At 41.9% G+C, this 22,065-nt stretch overlaps 1 protein-coding gene across 2 annotated transcripts in view; it reads right to left on the reverse strand.

The window, feature by feature from the left end:
- Positions 1–22,065, reverse strand: part of LOC134358188 (glutamine--fructose-6-phosphate aminotransferase [isomerizing] 1-like) — a 114,223-nt gene that overhangs the window by 25,858 nt on the left and 66,300 nt on the right. Inside the window, exons 8-12 of one of the 2 annotated variants that reach the window (XM_063070183.1) lie at positions 17,716–17,795; positions 17,078–17,186; positions 14,776–14,939; positions 13,445–13,540; positions 304–401 (exon numbers count right to left, since the gene is read on the reverse strand). In XM_063070183.1, coding sequence (XP_062926253.1) covers positions 304–401; positions 13,445–13,540; positions 14,776–14,939; positions 17,078–17,186; positions 17,716–17,795 — 547 coding nt within the window. Of the gene's footprint in view, positions 1–303; positions 402–13,444; positions 13,541–14,775; positions 14,940–17,077; positions 17,190–17,715; positions 17,796–22,065 lie in introns of both variants that reach the window. The other variant, XM_063070182.1, reaches the window with a different exon arrangement.

Raw genomic sequence — 22,065 nt, forward strand, 5'->3', positions numbered from 1 at the left:
TCCAACACCAGTCACACATCATCAGCTGTGTATACACTTCAGACTTGAACCAGCCCATCACTAACACCAGTCACACTTCATCAACTAACTCAACACATCCCTGGGCACCTGGGAAATGGGCAGTCAATTGTGGCTACAAAGCAACATCCACAAAATACATGCAAGACACGCACAGATCAAACAGAAAATGCGCTGTCCTGAAAATAATGCTGTGACTTCGTGGGATGGTCATAGTAAAACTTGAATCAGATCTTTTGATACTTGCTCTAAGTTTAAGAATGTTAGACAATAATGAAAACATACCGCCAATCCAGAATGATAACTCGTTCCACAGGCAATAATTAGCAAACGTCTGCATCTTCTGATTTCTTTAATTGAATCCTTTAATCCACCAAGGATCACTTAAAAAAACAGACAAAAAATTTACAATAATAAGGTTGAGCCAAACATCACGGCTGATCAATTTGCCTGAGGCTACATAAAGTCAGCCAAGTTTACCAGGGCCGGTATATTGGTGAGACCTGATGTAGATTGGGAGACCACTTCGCCAAGCACCTATGGGTGCTAGTGCCGAGTCCACGGCAAAAAGTGGCATCACCCTGCAGCCACCCATTTCAATTCTTCTTCCCATTCCAGCATGTCAGCCCATGGCCTCCTTTACTGCCGCGATGAAGCCATGCTCAGGTTGGAGGAGCAACATCTTATATTCCGTCTGATTAGCCTCCAACCTGATGGCGTGAACACTGATTTCTCGAACTTCCAGTAGTTACCCTCCCCGCCCACCTTCTTCACCATTCCATATTCCTGTTTCCCTCTCTCAGCTCATCTCCTCACCTGCCCATCACCTCCCTCTGGTACTTCTCCCCCTCTCCTGGTTTCACCTACCACCTGCCACCTTGTACTTCATCCTCCCCTCCCGCCACCATTTTACTCTGACTTCTGCCCTTCCTTTCCAGTCTCGAAGAAGGTTCTCAGCCCGAAATGTCAACTGTTTACTCGTTTCCATCGGTGTGTGTGTTACTCTAGATTTCCAGCAATAGCAGATTTCCTCACATTATTGTTACCAGGGAACTAGATTGTTAGGGATCTAGTTGTGATGGAATGAAGGGATAGGTAAATAGGGGGGAAAAACAGAGGACAATGATTAACTTGTAATCAGTCACCTTGTAAGAGTTTGGACAAGTCAGAAAGAAGCTTTACCCGGCAACCGGTGACGTACTAGTCACTGTTCTCTAAAGACAGAAAAAGGCTCAAATAAGGAACTATCCGATCTTGCAGAAGCAGCTCAGGGTATAGCTAAATATGGGAGGGATGAGGTAACAGCTAGGATGTTCTGGAGAAAAGGGGAAGGGTCCTAATGAGGAACTGGTGGGCTAGCTTTGGCTTAAAATAATTATAACTAACTGACCAATGATTATCTTTTTTTTTAAATTTTATTTTTAATTGGATAAGGAATTCACAATTATCATGTACTTTTTTCACACATATAACCTTTTCCATTTTTTTATATGTATAAAACTACAATTATTTATACATTCTTAAGTACACATTGAGATGATATAAAAGCAAAATAAACATTTAAATAGATAATTATGTACTGTGGTAAATCTAACCTATTAGGCTAAGTAATGAAATTAGTTGTTAAAAAAAATGGTAATAATAGTTTCCATACAACCCTTCTGGACCATTTCCACTGGTCCAAAATGTTGCATACAAGCCTATATACCAACCATTGTAGGTGTTTATATCCCAATTTGTTCGTGCTTGTTCCTGCCCGCAGACATAATTATCCAATCCCTATGTACTTATTTACTTAATTTTTTCATTTTTTTTTATCCCTTTCCCAAATCTTTCCCTTTACTTGTGTTAATTCTCTATTTTCCAAAAAAAAAACAAACATTTAGACTAGGGGTGCTTACGTTAGCAATATTACTGTGTTGATGAGAAGAGCAATATAAATCATTAGGAGAGTCATCTAAAGTCTGCTCGCATTGGGGTTATATATTCAATCCATTTATTCCAGATTTGATAAAATGTTTCTTTTTGAGTTCTCAGGGAGTAAGTCAACTTTTCCATTTTAAATATTTCCAAGATAATTTCGTACCAATCTTCTAATGTAGGTGGTATTGGATTTAGCCATTTTCTAGTGATTGATTTCCTACTTGCCGCTAAGAGGGCCTGCAGCAACTTTATATCTTCCTTCTGTTCAAGGAACAATACATGCCCCAAATAGAGGGTCTCAAAGTTCAGAGGTATCTGGGACCTAAGTACCTTAACTAATGTTCTATGAATACCTTCCCAAAATAGACTTAATTTAGGGCAATCCCAGAAAATATGAAAATGATTTGCCTCCTTGGAGCCGCACCTTCTCCAACACATCACATTTGTATCTTTATATTTTTCCTGATATGGGGTCTTGAAGTATCTTATAATGTTTTTCCAACAATGTTCTCTCCAAGTCAAAGAATTAGTCGAGGACCATTGAAAGCTGCAGATTTTCCCCCAAGCCTCCTCTGAAAGTACCAATCCCGCTTCTTTCTCCCACTTCTCTTTAATATACAGTGTATTTACATTTTTAGCATGGGAGAGTGCATTATATAGGCGAGAAACTGATTTACTAGGTATTGAACTGCAAGCCGAATTCAGAATCTTGAAAAATTCTAATTCTACTTTTGATAGGTCTGTATATCTACAACTCTGGTTAACATAGTTTCGTATTTGAAGGTACCTAAAAAAGTCATTATGTTCTAGGCCATGTTTGTCCTGCAGGATTTGGAAACTTTGTAATACTCTTTTATCTATAAATGAGAGGTAGGTTGTAAGACCTTTCTTTATCCATAGCTCAAATCTTTTATCTCCTCTGTTGGGAAGGAATTCGGTATCATATGCACACCATCTAAAGAGTTTTAACATGTTATTAATTTCACATGAATTAACCACCTTCTGCCATACTTTTAATGTAAGATTTATCCAAGCATTATTAAATTTTTCCAACTGGGCCATCAATCCTTTGTCAGCTATTGAGGCCTGAAGAGGAAAACTGTCAACTAATCCAAATTCTATTTCCTTCCATATAGCCTTATATTCCCTATTACACCAATATAACAGAGGGGTTATCTGTGAGGCATAAAAATAATTTCTCAGGCAAGGAAGAACCATACCTCCTCCTTCCTTCCCTAACTGTAAGGTGTTATATCGAATTCTAGGTTTCCTTCCTTGCCAAATGAAGCGGGAAATCCATTTGTCCCATTCCCTGAATTGATTATCATCCACCTCCACTGGTAAAGTACGGAAAAGATATAATAACCGAGGAAGAATATTCATTTTTATAGTATTTATCCTTGAATTTAAACTTAAAAAGGGGATAAGATTCCAGCTATGCATATCTGCTTTTATCTCTGAGATTAATGGCCCATAATTTACCTGTGACAGTGTTGAAAGATCCTTCGGCAGGGTTATTCCTAAATATTTTAATGATTTAGCTTCCCACTTAAGATCGTATGTATCCTGCAATATTTTGGATGGTGTATAATTTAGGGACATAACCTGCGTTTTCTTTACATTTATTTTATAACCTGATATTTTCCCAAAGTCATCCAACAGTGTAAACAATCCTATAAATGATTTTTCTGGTTCACTCAGATAGACCAAAACATCATCTGCGAATAACGCCACTTTCTGTTCAATCCCTGCCACCTTGATACCTTTTACGATTTCGCTCTGTCTTATTAGTTGGGCAAGTGGTTCAATATATAGCGCAAAAAGGAGAGGAGAAATTGGGCATCCCTGTCTAGTGCCTCTCTCTAAAATGAAGGAGTCAGAGAGGTCCCCATTTATCTTAATTCGGGCTGTAGGGCTGTCATATAGAGTCTGAATTTCTTTAATAAACCTTTCTTGAAAGCCGAATCTTCCTAACACTCTGTGTAGGAACGCCCAACTAACCGAATCAAAAGCTTTCTCAGCGTCCAATCCTACTACCATTGTCTCTGTCTCGTTCTTATTAACCTGTTCTAATATGTGCAGAGTTCTCCTTATGTTGTCCTGTGTTTGTCTTTGTTGAATAAATCCAGTCTGGTCTAAATGGATTAGGCCAGGTAAAAGCTTTTCCAATCTGTGCGCTAATATAGATGTAAATAGTTTGTAATCTAAATTAAGAACACTAATTGGCCGATAATTGCCACATTCTAGTTTATCTTTACCCTTTTTAGGAATAACTGAAATAATCGCTTCTCTCCAGGAAGGTGGAGTTTCTCCTCTCTGCAAGATCCAATTAAAGTTGTTAAGTAGTAATGGGGCTAACTGTGTCTTCAGGGACTTGTACCACTCTGAGGTAAACCCATCAGAACCCGGGGACTTTCCAGCCTTTAACCTAGAGATGGCCACGTTCAGTTCTTTGACAGTTACTGGTTCTAATAAACTTTCATTTTGTAAATCTGTAAGTTTGGGTAGATCTAAAAAATTCAATACACTGTCTATATAGGGCTCATTGGGGGCCCGGGGTTGGGAGTACAGCTCTCGATAATATGTTTCAAAACTCTCTTGAATTTTCCCTATTGTACTCTCCACAAGCTTTGTCTTTGGATTCTTATTTTATGAATTGTATTGTCTGCTTGTTGTTTTCGTAATTTATATGCTAATAATCTAGCTGATTTACTTCCTACTTCATAATTCTTTTGTCTCAGGTAAAGAAAATTTCTTTGAGTTTCCAACGTATAAATATCATCAATTTCACTTCGCAATTTCCTAAATTCCTGTTTTCGATTTGAATTACTTTTGTTGCTATCTACAACTTGAAGTTGTTTTAATTTTCCTTGAAGGTCTGCTAATTTTTGTGCATTGATTTTTTTCATGTGAGTAGTAATGGAAATAATTTTCCCTCTCAGTACAGCTTTCAATGTATCCCATAAAATCACTGGTGATGTTTCTCCCGTATCATTAAGGTCTAGATATTCTTTGATTTCTCCCCTTAATCTCTCCATTACTTTCGGGTTATTGAGTATATGTGAGTTTAGCCTCCATAGTGTTTTCCTCATTTTCCTTTCCAGGATTAGAGACATAGAGACTGGGCTATGATCCGACAGATCAATTGTTGCAATATTACAGTTTTTTATCCTGAGTCTATCTGTATTAAAGATAAAGAAATAGTCTATCCTTGAATAGGCTGAATGAGGGAAAGAGTAATATGTATAATCTTTACTAGTAGGGTGTAATTCCTTCCAGACATCTATAATTCCCAACTCCTCCATCAATGAATTCACTTTCCGAGTCAGAGGTTTATTCTGAGTAACTATTCCTGAAGAATCTAATATAGGATTTAATCTAATATTAAAATTCCCTCCACAAATTACTACCCCTCGAGAACTGACCATTAGGTCAAAAATGTGTCTATAAAATGACCATTCACTACCTGGAGGAGCATAAACATTCAGCAATGTTATTTCTGTACCTTCTATTCTTCCTGTGATTTTTACAAACTGTCCTTCTTTGTCTCTAGTCTCTGAAATATGTTCATAATTAAGAGTACTTGATATTAAAGTAGCTACCCCTCTTTTGTGACTCAATTTATATGATGAATAAAATACATGCTTAAAGCCCATTCTTTTTAATTTTCCATGTTCAGATTGGCTCATATGTGTTTCCTGGAGGAAAGCTATTTGTGCCCTCTCTTTTTTCAATTTAGACATAATCTTATTTCTTTTAATTGGATTCAAAACCCCATTAACATTATAGGAAATTATTTTTACCAATTCAGTTTGCATTTTTCTCTAGTAGAAAAAAAGCACTTTCCTTTTCTAACCAAACAGTAAGCAATCCCTTCTCAACAGTAAACCAAGACATATAACCACACCCTAGACATTTCTGAACGTATAACATTTGAAAATTTTTCCCGACTTCCCACAGTGAGGCCTGAGCACCGACCCGCCTCAGTTCAGAGGGATAACCTCTATCTTCACCCTGTGTTAGAGGGCCCTCAGCAGTTTGAATAATCATAGAGAATTTTCTCCTATTTATGTCTCGACCATATTGCTATCATTCAAGTTATTCCGCCTAGTTTATTTTCAGTTACCAGTTTTCATTTTACTTTTAAGTCCGATTTACTCTTTTCAGTCATTTCTCTTAATTAATCTGTATTCTCTGTACATTCGCGTCTGAATATTTGCAGCTTTTCCTTGTAGTTTGACACTCTGGTTCGAGTGGAGCGTCCTCGCCCCACTAACTGCCACGACTTCTGCCGAATCCTCTCCAGTAGCGACTCCGGTTGGGTGATAACTTTAATAGATAGTCCCCGGTCCGCCAGGTCCAACGTTGCCTCCTCCACCGTAGCGTAAGTTTTTGTCCCTTTGTCGTAAACGACTCTCAGCCGAGCTGGATACAGGGTCTGGAATCTGATGTTGTTTTCCTTCAGGACTCTCCGTGTTTCCGTATATTCCTTCCGTCTGGCAAGAATCCCCGGTGCGTAGTCGTGGTCTAAACTGATTTTGCAGTTGTTCCACATGAAACCTTTCTTTTGCCATGCTCTTTTAAGCACCTCTTCCTTCGTTCTGTAACTGAGAAATCTGATCAGAATCGATCTGGGCTGGGCGCTGGTGAGCCCTTTCTATCTGTAGGTCTTTTGCGGCCGGTATATCAAGGTTCTCTCGTGCAGCTTCTCCACGAAGGGAATCATCAATCCGGGTTTACCTTCGGTTCCTTCGGGAACTCCGTAGATCCTCACATTTTCCCTTCTCGAGCGGCCTTCTTGATCTATTAGTTTCCACTGGAGCTGGTCTTGTAGCTTCAGCATTTCTGCTATCACTTCCTCGGCGTTTTGTAGCTTCTCTTCAATTCCAACAATCCTCGCTTCGGCTTCATCTATCCGCGAGTTAGTTTTTACTATTTCTCCTTTAATATCTTCCAGCTGTTTGCCGTTATCTTGTCGGAACTCGCGAATCTCTCCGAGAATCAAAGACAGAGTCACCGATTCCCCCTCATTATCTCCGTCCTGGCTTGCCGTGGGGGAGCTAGGCCCGTCGCCTTGCTGCGTCTCTTTATGTTTATCAGCCTTCGAAGCGGACTTTTTATTCTTGTTCTTAGACATCATCCTTGCCCCTTTTATTAATATAGTTATGCAATATTAAGTATTTGTCTAAATTCGATTTTGGGGCAGTTTACCTTCTTTTTTGTCGAGAGACCTTTTCCTTACGCCGCCATTCCCTTGATGACCTGGAAGTCCGATACCGACCAATGATTATCTTACATCTAATTGTATCTTAGCATGTGATTGAAATGATTCTAATATTGTCTAAACTTGTGATCGTAAGACCGGTTGTTAAGAGGGGAAATCCCCCACGCAAAGGTCAGGACCCTGAAGTGGGAGTGAGAAAAGGATCAATGTTATAGATTGTGGAGAACTGTGTAATTCGGGGGCAGTTTCTGGACTGGCTCTTTTGGGAGATCAGTCTGTAACTTCCCCCATAGCATGCTATGAGTAGAGAATAAAGTTTTGAAAAGAATTACGTGTGTCAGTGCATTTATGGTACAATTGCTATTGCATCGGGTCCGATCGAGTACGACAATTTGGCGAGCCGAGCCCGGAGGTCCAAATCGAGGGCCTCGTTAGATGGTGTCAGAGGTCGAATCGGTGGCGGTGACCTGAGGCAGGTGGGCTCACAAGGTAAGAGTCACCTTGAACCTCTCTCATTAATTGTCCACCTTGACGATCCCCCTGTCTGGCGGGTAATCCTCTGACGGACCCCCTCCGAAAGCCCGAGTACCACAGTTTAAAAGAAGGGTTAGAGTCCCCGACAAGGTAAGGGGTTAGAGTTCCCAACGAAGTATATGGTGATAAGGGGCAGGAGTCCCCAATGAGGTATTGAGATTCTCAAAGCCTGCCGGTGCTAAACAAATTGGGCAGCGGATCACCGGTAGTAGTCTATTACATTTTTCTTTTGAGTGTGTTACAGCAAATTGGTCAGTAGGTTAGTGGCAGTAACCTATTACATTTGGAGCTGGTGACCATTCCATTGGCGTAGTGGGGGCCGGGGCATGCAGACGCAGTAAATTGATCAGCACGGGGCAGAGCAGACGTTTGGCCAAACACAGGGGAAGTGGCTCTCCCCTGCAATTTATCCGGATGCTGTAAATACGTTTTGTGGTATACTTGTGACAATTTGCCTGTCTCAGCACCCTGCCTTAGACTGGTTGTTAAGAGGGGAAATCCCCCAGGCGAAGGTCAGGATCTTGAAGTGGGTGCAGAGAGACACGGCACAAAATTAACGGGAAGTAGGGGTTATAGATTATAAGGTGGTAAAGCCGCACTCTGGAGTATCAGCACCCAGCCTTAGACTGGTTGTTAAGAGGGGAAATCCCCCACGCGAAGGTCAGGACCCTGAAGTGGGAGTGAGAAAAGGAGGCGGCTGACCCACTCGATTAGGGAGCATGGGGCAAACGTTAGATAAGTCTGTAAATAACGGGCCATTGTTTAAACTTTGTAAAGATGACCCAGAGAGAGAGAATGATTACCGAAGGTTATCGGCATGCCTAAATAAGAAATTGGGGAGTGAAATTTGGCCTCTGGGTGGGACATGGGATTTAGATAACTGTCTAAAGGCAGAAGAAGCAATCTGGAAGCGTAATACCAGACAAAAATGGAAGGTTTTAATGTCCAATTGGAGAAAAAAATGGCCAAGGAATTAAGTAACAAATCTAACAAAGTAGCTGGGAGCATAATGCACGTCGCTGAGGAATTAATGTATGTGACAGTGAAGGAAATTCGAAACCGTGGGAGGTATTAAAAGGATTGTGTGAGGATCACGATAAGAATAAGGAAGAACAGGATATATAAAAAAAAAGGAGATAGGTGGGCTAAGGATAGATGGAAGAATGATGATGAAGCCAGCAAAAGTAAAACTGAGGTAGCTCTTGACCTGTCTGGACTGCCCATGCTCTTTAATGATAATGAGATTGAGGAGGAGGAGGTATGGCATATCCCCGTTAAACCTCCTACAGGCCATACTCCTCCCCGAAAAATTAGCCATTATTAAATGTTTGGCTCATCTAAAGGACGAATCTGTAGTGAATAAAAGCAATAACAGGGCCAATTTGGCAGCTAAACAGGCTGCGCAAGAAGGGACTCCTATAGTTTTAACTGCAGAACGATCGGCCTTCACCGTGACTAAAACACCATGAGCGCCGGGCACTCCAGACAGGGCTACAGTTCAAAAGCTTCAGGGGGACGCCCTTGATTCAGAGAAACAACTTTGGAAGACACACGGATGTGTGCATTCGGTGTCTACGGGCCTCTGGCATGCACCAGTTGACCAACTTTGCATTCCTAATACATTGCTGCCTACGTTGCTCAATTGCTTGCAAACGGACACCCACCTTGGCAAGGGGGGAATGAGTAATATTTTGCTCCGAACGCGGTGGCACCCCAGGCTGGAGGAAGCTGCTGCAGCAAAAACTACAAGCCTGTTTGATTTGCCAAAAGACAATGGCGGGAAAGGGAGTAAAGTGTGCCCCAGGGAAAACCCCCTTGCCAAGTGGTCCTTTTGAATGTATTCAGCTTGATTTTATCGAACTACCGCGCGTACAATGTTATAAGTATTGTTTAGTGATTGTGGATGTGTTCAGAAAATGGATTGAAGCCTTTCCGACCACCAATAATAAAGCTTCTACGGTGGTAAGGTTGTTGCTTACAGAAATTATACCAAGATTCGGAGTACCCAGACAAATAAGTTCGGATAATGGCCCCCACTTTGTAGGAAATATAAATAAAGAACTATGTGAGGTGCTGCACATCGAACAGCAGTTTCATTGCGCTGACCGCCCGAAGGCTGCAGGAGGAGGGGAACGGGCCAACGGCACCCTGAAAAACAAGCTGTCTAAGTTAATGTCCGAAACCGGACTGAGTTGGCTGAAGGTCCTCCCGCTGGCTTTATACCATATGGGAATTACCCCACATTCCACTGCAGGGGTATCTGCAGCTGAAATTGTTTATGGGCGTCCTGGAATGACCCTGTGGGACGCTGACATGCAGCTTCCCACCCAAATTGATCTAAATGTTATGGGGGACAAATTGCAGAATTACTTTCGCCAACTAACATCCTCTCTAAAGTTTCTTCACTCCCAGGTGCAGAATACCCTGAAGGAACCTGGAGACCAGGAAAAGGAGTGGCCAGAGTTGAAAACTGGAGATTCAGTACTGATCCGGGATTGGGAGCGTCCCAAGCTTAGACCCCAGTGGAAAGGGCCATTCCAGATACTCCTGCAAACACCAACAGCCTTTAGGGTTCAAGGGCACAGCCGCTGGATCCACCTGAGTGATTGCAAACGATGGGCTCCGCAGGTGGACTAAAGACTGTTATTGGACTTTTCGCTATTATGATTGCCCCCATGGCACTAAGCCTGAAGGACAATTTACTTTATAAAGCTCACATGCGTCTGCATGGTAACCGTACTGCATGTTATCCTTTGGTACAATCTGTAGAAGCATTGTTTGTTGCTAACCCATCAGGGCTAAATTGGGCAGAAAATGACTTAATACTGGTGGATAGATCAGGGGCAGGATGTAAAGGGACCAGGGGAAAGTGTCTTTGGAGAGTAGGGGATGAGAATGTGGGTGCATTGGGAATTATCCCTTCTGTTTTGCGGGAGAAGGGGAGGGGTGCGTCCTTGCCAGGGTACCCCAGGAGATACCTTGCCTTCAGAAAACTTGCCTGGACCGCCGATGTAAGATAAGCCAGGGAATATTCTCTTGCAAATGTATCCACGAACTATGCGTGCCCCTCTCTAAGGGAACTCAGTATGTGTGTGGATATTGCAATGGGACTCATGTGTCAGCAGGTTCACAGACTTTTGAATACTCCTCCCTGTATCTACAGAAGCACTTGTGGTAATAAAATAGTGAGTTACACAAATACTTGCTACAGGGCCAAGAAAGGATATGTGTTATTGTTTAGTGGCACCTATACTACAGCTACCAACACTCTGCCTAACCTCTTTGCAGTAGGAACGATCGGACCACTTTCTGTTCCCTGCCCCAAGGCTGCCCACGTTCAACGGCGACTGACAGCTCGAGCCGTGAGTAAAGAATTCTGTGCTGACTGGAGGAGTCCCGTTACTCTGGGCTACGGGTTCCTGAGTGCTCTCTCTCTAGGGAGTTCGGCAGGAACCATGGCCACGATGAACCGCAACTACATCATTTGTAGGCTGGCGGCACTGGGGAACAGTACGATGGAAGGTCTGGAGGCCGTTAACAGAGAATTGGTGGAGTTGCGACTCCACGCACAGCAGACCAGGTATGCTGTGGATTATCAGTTGGCCCAACAGGGAGGGGTGTGCGCAATAGTCGGAGACAAATGTATCACCATGTCACTGACGAATCATACGTGACCCATGCCATTCAGTCTATTAAGAAACAATTGGATGATTTCAGGCAGCGTTCAGGGAAGGGGGATGGCTGGTTAGGATGGTTGCAGGGAGGATCATGGGGGTCTTATTTGCTGCATGGGCTGATTATTCTCATTGTTATAATTATTGCTTGCTGTGTGATAATGACCTGCCTGATGGTGGCTGCCGACTTTGCATGGAGAGACTGATGCTGCTTTGCTCAGTCCCTGTTTGATTGTTTATCATAAAGTGATAAAAAGGGGGAATGATGGAATGAAGGGATAGGTAAATAGGGGGAAAAACAGAGGACAATGATTAACTTATAATCAATCACCTTGTAAGCGCCTTAGCTTACTGCTTTGGACAAGTTTGGACAAGTCAGAAAGAAGCTTTACCCGGCAGCCGGTGACGTACTAGTCACTGTTCTCTAAAGACAGGCAAAGGCTCAAGTAAGGAACTATCCGATCTTGCAGAAGCAGCTCAAGGTATAGCTAAATATGGGAGGGATGAGGTAACAGCTAGAATGTTCTGGAGAAAAGGGGAAAGGACCTAATGAGGAACTGATGGGCTAGCTTTGGCTTAAAATAATTATAACTAACTGACCAATGATTATCTTACATCTAATTGTATCTTAGCATGTGACTGAAATGATTCTAATATTGTCTAAACTTGTAATCGTAAGATTTCCTACTACCTGATCAATGTTATAGATTGTGGATAACTGTGTAATTCGGGGGCAGTTTCTGGACTGGCTCTTTTGGGAGATCAGTCTGTAACTTCCCCCATAGCATGCTATGAGTAGAGAATAAAGGTTTGAAAAGAATTACGTGTGTCAGTGTATTTGTGGTACAATTGCTATTGCATCGGGTCCGATCGAGTACGACAGGTGGAGCTGGCTAGGGCTTTACTCTTTGGAGAGAAGGAGGATGAGAGGAGACATGATAGAGGTGTACAAGATAATAAGAGGAATAGGTAGAGTGGACAGCCAGCACCTCTTCCCCAGGGCACCACTGCTCAATACAAGAGGACATGGCTTTAAGTTAAGGGGTGGGAAGTTCAAGGGGGATATTAGAGGAAGGTTTTTTTACTCAGAGAGTGGTTGGTGCGTGGAATGCACTGCCTGAGTCAGTGGTGGAGGCAGATACACTAGTGAAATTTAAGAGACTACTAGACAGGTATATGGAGGAATTTAAGGTGGGGGATTTTATGGAAGGCGGGGGTTCAAGGGTCGGCAGAGCATAGTGGGCCGAAGGGCCTGTACTGTGCTGTACTATTCTATGTTTCCGATCATCTTCAGGAAGAAAGTAATCTAATACCAAGCCTACACTTCACTAGACATCCTTACAAGGCAAGTCTTGATCAGCATGGAAGAGTTTGTCCAAAGGGCTTGCCTCTGTATTAATACTCTACGAATCTAGATCACAGCAATATGAGAATTAACTGCTGCGTCACGAAAATCATGGAACTTTCTCAGACTTCACACCCAGAAATACCTGTTATCTGGGAATTAAAAGATCATATTGCCACCAACTAAACACAACTGTGAACTGACTTGGTCTGCAGTACAACCCCGAATACAAATAATGGTGTTAGTCTGGGAATTGGGTTGGACTGTCCCCAACCAATAGCCCAGCAGTAATGGGCCGAAGTGTGGTACATGCCTCCCCCTCCCCCCTCCACTGGAAGGTGGCCTGATCAGTGGAGTGGCTTGCTGACATAGCCAGCTCCAACCAGATGCTTCTAATTAATTCCTTCACCACTCATTTGGGAGATGGAATCAACCCCGCACCCACCCCCCCCCCCCAGCTTACATCTAGTTTGAAGGCCTTTGACAAGCAGTAATCTGTTAAAGATCATAAGGATATTCTGGAGACAGTTCCCAGAAGGTGTCCCACCTCACAAGACCCCTCTTGGGCAAGGTATTAGTTCAACTGACCCTACCTATCCATGCAGCTCCCCCTCGTCACATCCCGACTAATTCCCAGGAATTTCCAGGCTTTATCGAGGCAATAAATGGCAGCATTTCCAAAGAGTTGGATATTGAAAAGATGAGTTTATAGAACAGAGTTAATACCGGTGCTGTGTTCAAAATTGACTCGCCCTCTCATTGTGTTCACCACTGATTCTGGCTGCTCGAAGATTTCTTTCTGCATAAAGGAACTGTAGCTTCCTGTGGAAAGGTCAGGCAGAATCATAACATGAGCATCACTTCATACAGAAAAGATCAGATGTTTCTGTCAAGAAGGTAACAAAGTCCTAGAGCTATGCTTGTAATAATTCATCAAACATTCACAAAGGCTCATGTTAGCTAATAGCTAATCAGTACCTAACATGAATTTTTGCTGTAAAAATAGCTTTAACATTATTGTTTACCCATTTTAAGGTACACTTACAAGTTCAGCTTCAGGGCAAGGCAACCTACGGTTGATTGTGGTAGGGAACTAAAGCTCACCAAATCTCACAATACAGTAAAATTCTGATCATTCGGCATCCAATTGTTCAGAAATTCTGATAATCTGGCTTTTGGTGCATTCATTCATCCAGAACACAAGCCAGAGATCCACAGTGTACAGCCATAGACGGGGGTGTGGACTGTGATCCAGAGCGGGGCTCAAGGTTTCAAACACAGGAAGATAACTACCGACCGGTAGGGTGGCACAAAAATGGCAGATGGAACTGAGTCCAGAGGAATGTGAGGTGATGTATTTTGGTGATGATGATAGTTGGATGCCATTAACCTTGTGCCCAGGAATCTCTTAAAACGAGCCAGACAGGTAGACATGCTGGTTAAGTTGGCACATAGAACACCTGCCATTATCAGCCGACGCAGGGCTTGAAAGAGTAGACAGATCATGTTAAAACTGTACAAAACACTTGTTAGGTCACAGTTACAGGACTATGGACATTTCCGATCACTACACTGCAAAAAAAGATGTAAAAAGCTGTAAAAAAAAATGTAAAAAGATGTAAAAACTTAACTGGTGCAACAGAAACAGAGAATTCAATGGGTCAGGCCATTTCTATGGGAAGACAAACCCCAGGCTCACGTCTGAACTGACAAAGGGTCTCCAACCTGAAACATTGACTCTTTCCCTCGATGCAGCCTGACCTGCTGAGTATTTCTGGCATTTTCTGTTTCTGTTTCAGATTTACAGCATCTGCAGCTGTCGAGGAGTTGAGGCAATATTTTTCTAACCCTCTAGAGGTGGGACTCTGAACCCAAAACCCCACCTTAACTCTCACAATTAAAGATATCTGAACAAGCTCTTCGAGAGTGTTAACCAACCATATAGATAGAGTTGGATGTCGCAGTACCAACCAGCTTTACTTATGGCCTCCACACACACAATGGGCTGAATAGATGACTTCCCCACTTTAAGACGGTGCGTTCACATGCGTCCTTACCCTTCATCATCTGTTGCAGCTCCACCTGCAGTATCTGAATACCACGTGCCGGGTGGTCGCTTGCCGTGCGCTCGACCCGGTGAATCGAGAGACAGCCATCCACCACTGCCGCCACATCATCATCCTCCAGGAAAATCGCTCGGTTCGTGTGTTCGACGATCGCACTGCAAAATGAATCAAAATAATGATGTCCCGCCAAAAAAAATCACCACCGTCATCTAAAAAACATGTAAACGAGGTCACTAAAAAACATGGATCATTTGCTCAGAAAGTCTGTGATACCACAGAGTTTCTTCTCCACTTCTCACTATCACGAGCACTCCCAACTTCTAGCACTGATAAAACAACTGTAAATAATTACATTCAATATATTAAAGTCTGTAGTATTTGGTTTTAATCCTCTTTATTAACAAAAAGCTAATCTTATTATTTACAGTATCACTTCTTGTGTGCCCTCTTTAACGTTATCACCACTTACAGACACTCTGCTTTCATGGTGTTGGTTTCAGCGTGGTTCCAGAATTGTGAGTTCCATTCCTGGGAGCTGAACTAACACTGGTTATGATATCTCAATGAGAATAAGGAGCATTGGTACAACCAGTCTTAAATTTCAGTCAGGGATACACAAAAAAAAAGGAAGAGGAACAACTTTTTAATTATTTGCTGCTGGTCAGCTACTAGTATCCAGATACAATTAGTTCAGGAATTCCAATCCCACAGTTCCCATTACTTTTCAGTAATGACTGCGCTGCTCCTGCCCATTATCCCTATCCCACTCCTGCTATCTTCCCTCCCAGTATCCTGTACTCACTACGCTCCCTTCTAGTGCTCCAGGATTCCGAAATATCTCCTCTCAAATGTTCATCGCAATCCCATGCTCACTCCAGGTGTCCCAATCCCATCTGTACCCTACTCTCCCTTTTCTAAGATCCCTCACCATTTCTGTGATTCATCTAAAAGCAATATTCTCAGGTTGACCAATTGACATCCCTGTTACATTTAAGCTTCACCATCCTAATGAAGACTTTGTTACGCACATACCAATTGCCGGTAGATATCCATGCAAATCATTAACTGAGCCCAATTTAGCTGCCTTTCCTAACAACCATTTGTTGATCCCATGTTAGAATCAGTCTTAGATGTCAGACAGGGATACTCAAAACATCCTTATCTGAAAGCTAAAAGGAAGACAATCTAATTTCAAGCTATATTTCAAGTACTGCCAACACATACTGTAAATAAAGCCAATCTCCAGTTGGAAGTACTGGAGTCTCTGAACTATTTAACCATCCATCAACTACAACGGAACCCAAGCCTTCAGTCCAAAATTAGACAGAAGCCTTATAACTACAAATACCTTTAACTGAACAGCAGCTGAACTCTAATGTTCCTCATATGTTGTTTTTGTAACGTTAGCAGGCCAATCTTTACTTTGGCAGATTACAATACACATGTAAGGCCGAGATATTCCTACCCTAGTGAATGGAATGAGAAATGATGGACAAAGTTGTACTAAAAGTCATCCAACTCCGTAACACTTAGGAGACTTTCTGAATTAATGAACATCATTACTCAGTTTGTACTCACGTTTAATAAGATGTTACACAGTAGCATATAAAACTTTTCAATAAACCCTGTGAGTTTAAAATTCAAAGTACATTTATCATCGAAGTATGTTAACGTTATACAACTTTGAGCTTCATCTCCTTATAGGCAGCCACAAAACAAAGAAACCTAAAATAAACCGTGCAAACAATGAAAGTAAGCAAATAGCAATTAGAACAAAAGTGAGTCTGTAGACACGAAGCCTGAAGCAGCCGGTGCAGGGCACAGCCTCGACCAGTACAGAGCTGAGTGCAGGAAATGTGGGGAACAGGACACCAGGGAATCAGGTGGTGAATCAAAGGAATAACTAGATGCCAGATTATCTAACTTTTACTGTATTCAATTTCCAGCTGCCACAAGTCGCTCACTCTGCACTTTGCCACAAATGTAAATTAATAAAATACCCAGTGATTTCTTTCCTTTGCTGACTTCTAGTGGAACTACAGTTTTACAAGTTTGCCATCTTAAAGCAGTCAGAAAGGACATGCCTGGCTAACTACATTATTCTGGTGACACAAAAATGGGATATGTGAGCAATGCTCAAAGAGTTGGCAAATGTTTAAGTCCAAATGGAAATCTACAAGAATGAGCTGAAACATTTCACCTACAAGAAAATACATGTTACCTCTGATTTTACAGACTTCACTCCCATACAATGGACACAAGAGAATTAGCATAATAAAATGTAACTATTCACCTGGCATCTGACGCAAAGTAGTACTCCACTGACTTTTCTTCCCCAACAGGGTACAAAGAGGTAGAAGCATCGATGCGAGGCAGTGGACAGCTCATCTTTAATTCTTTACCTGCTAAAAGCATTCAAAAATCTAATTACTCATGACAGACTGGCATTTGTATCATCCCCACCAGCCCCTTGCCAATGGAAGTTCAGAACCAAAGGACAAACATAAATTGATGGGCACTGGATTGATGTACAGCAAGAAGTCTTTATTTAGACCCAATAAAAACAAACTGGGGAGATCCTACAGTAGTCCTAATCAGCTATTTAGCCGTCACCTAACAGCCTCTGTGACCATCTTATTCATGTTCTGAATTCAATTTGTGCCTCAGATCACCATTAAAAATACATTCACTGAGACGCATTTGGTTGATATTCCCAGTGTAAACTATTTTACTTTGCCCATCCGAACCAAGTTGGTGAGACAATTCATGATATAATTGTATCCCTGGCCCCCAGGATCTAATAGGTTTGAGCACAGTATATTAAATGAAGCCTTGCAGTATTATGATGAGAAATACAGTCTTTGTAGATAATTCGTGTCTCATTTCACACAATGAATGAACTCCTTTACCCTTAGATCCAGTGTTACTTACATGTACGATACAGAACTGGTATGTGATCTGTCGAAAGTTTATGGTTACTTCTCACACCGATCATTAGAGGACTTCCCCGTCTAGATATTTAAAAAAAAATCAGCACTATGTATTTAATCAGTATTTAAAAACACTTTAAAGATGTTGATGTTAAGAAAGGGAAAATATACTTCATAAACCTGGGAAATGACACTGCTCCAAATTACATTGTAAACGAAGGACGATAACCAGTTCTCTCCCTTACAATGCAGGGACACGGAGAACCCAATTCCTGCATAGCAAAGAGAGAGCTGATCAAGTAATTTGTTTTTATGAGATTCTCAAAGAAAAATGTGGACTATGACATTGGACAAACTCCTAAGTCTTCTTAGGATTATGACACCTTCCTGTAGGGTTAGCAACTAGAGGGTAGAGTTGGAGGTGGAGGAGCATTTTCTGGATATCACAAAACCATTATCCTTTATTCAAAGTCTGCAGGAAAATTTGAAGCTGCAATCTTCTTCCACAGCTCCAACATGTTCCAATATGGTGAAAGAGCTTTGATTTCTGTTCTCCTCGACTTACTTAGAAACATTATAACTAGGACACAATTCAAAGGTACAAAGGTTCATTTTATTATCAAAGTAAGTACGCAGAATACAACTCTGAGATTTGTCTTCTCCAGATAGCCATGAAATGCAGGAAAGTCATGAAATTCATTGAAAGAAACAACGTCAATGCCACCCCCCCCACCGCATGAAAAAGAAAAAGAAACAAAACTTGCAAAACCCAAACCCCCAACCCCTCCCTCACACATCGCCCACCTGGACATGGCAGCTAAAACATCAAATCCCTAACCCCCAAGCCCCTCCCTTGCAAAAAAAAGCAACTCAAAAATTAAATATCCAATATTAAATAAACTGCACAATATTCCAGGAAGGGTCTCACCAATGTCTCATACAGCTATAACATGATGCCCTAACTCTCTTGTTCTCAAAAGGCCCTCAATCTTCTGATGGCAATATTGATCAGCCAGGCATCGAGGGCAACATACACAAAATACTGGAGGAATGTGATAATTCAGGCAACTTCTATGGAGGGAAATAAACAGTTGATATTTCAGGCCGAGAAGAGTATCGGCTAAAAATATCGATGCTTATTCCCCTCCAAAGATGCTGTCTGACTTACTGTGTTCCTCCAGCAATTTTTGTGTATCGCTTAAGATTTTCATCATCTGCAGAATCTCTTGAACCTATAAAGGGCGTCTAAGGGGTTGGACTGGCATGAAATAGGGGAGTTAATGCTGGGTTTTTGAACTCTTTGGAAGACACGGTCTCACAGTGCAGGAACGTCAGAAACTGGAAGGCCAGCAATGTGGGAATAGAATGCAGGGAGTTCCAATGTTGGTGCTGGATGGTCTGTGCGCAGGGAATTTGATACCTGCCTGGTTGGGATTGGCAGAATTGTCTCAAGTGCTATAGTTTTCATATTTCTTTGGATACAATCACAGCAGATCACAAAATTCAAACAAGTATTATATGGCCTCTCTATTGAATGAATTTATTTGTGTCTACTTGAGAAAGACCGAAAACAAATAACATGACTGTCAGACTTGCGGGTCACTCAACTCCACATCCAATTATTTCCCTAAGACTAAAAGACACTGGGGCAGAACTAGGCCATTCAGCCAATTGTGTCTGGTCCATCATTTGATCATGGCCGATTTATTTTCTGTCTCAACCCTTTTCTCCCCATAACCTTTGATCTAATCAAGAACCTATCAACCTCTGCTTTAAATATGGACTTGTCCTCCACAGCCATCGGTGGCAATGAATTCCACAGGTTCACCACCCTCGGGCTAAAGAAATTCACCCTCTTCTCTGTTCCAAAGGGGCGTCCTATTCTGAAGTTGTGCCCTCTGGTCCTAGAATCTTCCAGTATTGGAAACATCCTCTCCACATCCACTCTATCTAGGTCTTCCACTATTCGGTAGGTTTCAGTGAGATTGCCCAAATGAGATATCAAAATTAATCTGCAAGTCAATGTTTGTGTTTACCTTTGGGCATTTTGTGAAGAGTTGGCAGAGTCTATTTTGGATGGGAACAAAGAGTCAAGATTCCAGATCCAGATGTCAAGAGGGAGAAGGCAGTTGAATGGGGTTGAGAGGGATAATACATCAGACACAATAGAATGGTGTAGTAGACTTGATTGTCAGTGGCCTAATTCTGCTCTTATGTCTTATGATTCTACTCATCCTCTTGTACATTTAGCATAATTACATCAATTCTAGTTGGCTAAACTTCGGGCAATGCAGTTACTGAGTGGACTGTTGAAGAAGAGCTGATGAGCAGTCGTTTTTGATAACAATTCCTAACAATGTGGTCCTTCCAGAGAGCGGACCATTTCAGCAATAAAGAGGACACAGACAAATATGGCTGTCAGTCATGGCTCAGTTGGTACCTACTTCTTTACGGAAGTTGCAGGCTCAAGCCACAGTTAAAAACTTGACTACCAGAGGTTGCTCCAGTGTCAGTAGTGCGTGTTTTGGATAAGACATTAAGATGTTCAGTATCCACTTGGATTTGCACAAGGTTCTGTGGTACTATTTTGAAAATAAACAGGAGAATTGCTCCCATTCTGTGTCAAAATATCCCCCAGTCAATACATTGAAGAAGATTATCGGGTCATTAATCCAACACTATTCATGGGATGTTACTGTTTACAATAGTGACTGCACTATTATGATCCATTTCACCACAGACTCCTTTGAAATTCATACTCTCATCACCTGGCCCATTCACTTCCTAACTTGGTGTGAACTATACGTGACTCCTGCCACAAAGCAAAACTGGACCAGATTAGAATGCATTAGATATGGAACGAGGTGTTGACAGAGTATAGATTCAAAGGATGGGGCTGATGCTGGATGTTTCACTTGGAGCACAAGGATTATGGGACCAAGGATCAACTTTATTCACTGTATACATTCACCCACATTCAGAATTTGCTGTAGTGTGTTAAAAGGGTGTGACTTGCAATAGAAAAATAACAACATTCAACAAGTATAACAAATAAAGAATTAAAAAAATTTAGAGGTTAAAGTACAGATATGGAATAAAATATGCATAAATCCTTAAATACCAGCAAGTATTTACAATGTAAACATTATAAGAAGGTCTAAAGTGTTTACAGTACAGTGCAGTGACTAGAGAGGGGCGGGAATGATACCTAGAATGGTTGATCAGATTAACCGCCTAGGGGAAGAAACTTTGAAGATGGTGTTAAGTTTTTGTTTGAAGAGCTTGATAGCACTTCCCAGAAGCATGCTTTTAGTAAAGGCAGTTTGCAGTGTCCACAATTCTGTGTATATTTAAATTTTCATTTCTGGCAGTCAGCCCCAATACAAGATCCACTAAACAAGTAGTTTTATGCAGCAGAGAGGGCCTCAAGATGGCTGTGGCTCAAAAGAGGGGAGCCATGGAGTCATAAGTAGCTAGCCATCTGGACACAAGCTGGGGTCTGATCAGCCCCGGCTGGGTCACCTGGAGGAGGTTGTATGATGTTGAAAGACCCGAAACACCCGATGATTCTAGGAACATCACTGAAGATGTGTCCAGAAGCATCAATAGATGTATGTACACAGCTATAAGCGTCCAACTGGCCAATTTTCAAATGCTTGTGGTACTGAAGTCTAGTCAACTCAACAGTGCTGTTGCAAAAATTTCTCAATATCCCAGTTAAAACTCATCTTTTCTCCCAACTACGAAGTCAGAAGCAGCCCTCTTGCCGACAATAGTGATGTACAATTAGCTTCCTCATGTCTCAGATGTAGAAGCAATTTCTGCCAGTTTCCAGTATGATCAGTCCAATGTCAGACGTCGGCCATCTCCAGAACAAAGGCCACCATTCAGCGGAACTACCACTGCCATGTACCTGACTCTCAGCATCCCGAAGGCCACCAGTATGTGGAAATCTCTTCCACTGCTTTACCCAACCACCATCTACTGTGTACATCTAAAGGAGGTTTATAGAACATAAACATTACAGCACAATACAAGTCCTTTGGCCTACTATGTAATGCCAACCTTTTAACGTACTCTAAAATAAAACTAACCCTTCCCTCCTACACAGCCCCCCGTTTTTCTATCATCCATGTGCCTTCCTAAGAGTTTCTTCAATACCCCTAATGTATTTGCCTCCACCACCACCCCTGGAAGGGCATTCCATGCACCCACCACTCTGTGTGAAACAGAACATAATTTACACAGCAAAGTTTTTTTTAATTAAAAGCCTGGAGCAGTAGGTGCCCATAATATGCTGCCAAGGGAGATAGCAGGACAGATATAACAGCATTGTTTCAGAGACAGACAG

The sequence above is a fragment of the Mobula hypostoma genome, chromosome 18, assembly GCF_963921235.1.
Source record: "Mobula hypostoma chromosome 18, sMobHyp1.1, whole genome shotgun sequence".
Classification (NCBI taxonomy): domain Eukaryota; kingdom Metazoa; phylum Chordata; class Chondrichthyes; order Myliobatiformes; family Myliobatidae; genus Mobula; species Mobula hypostoma.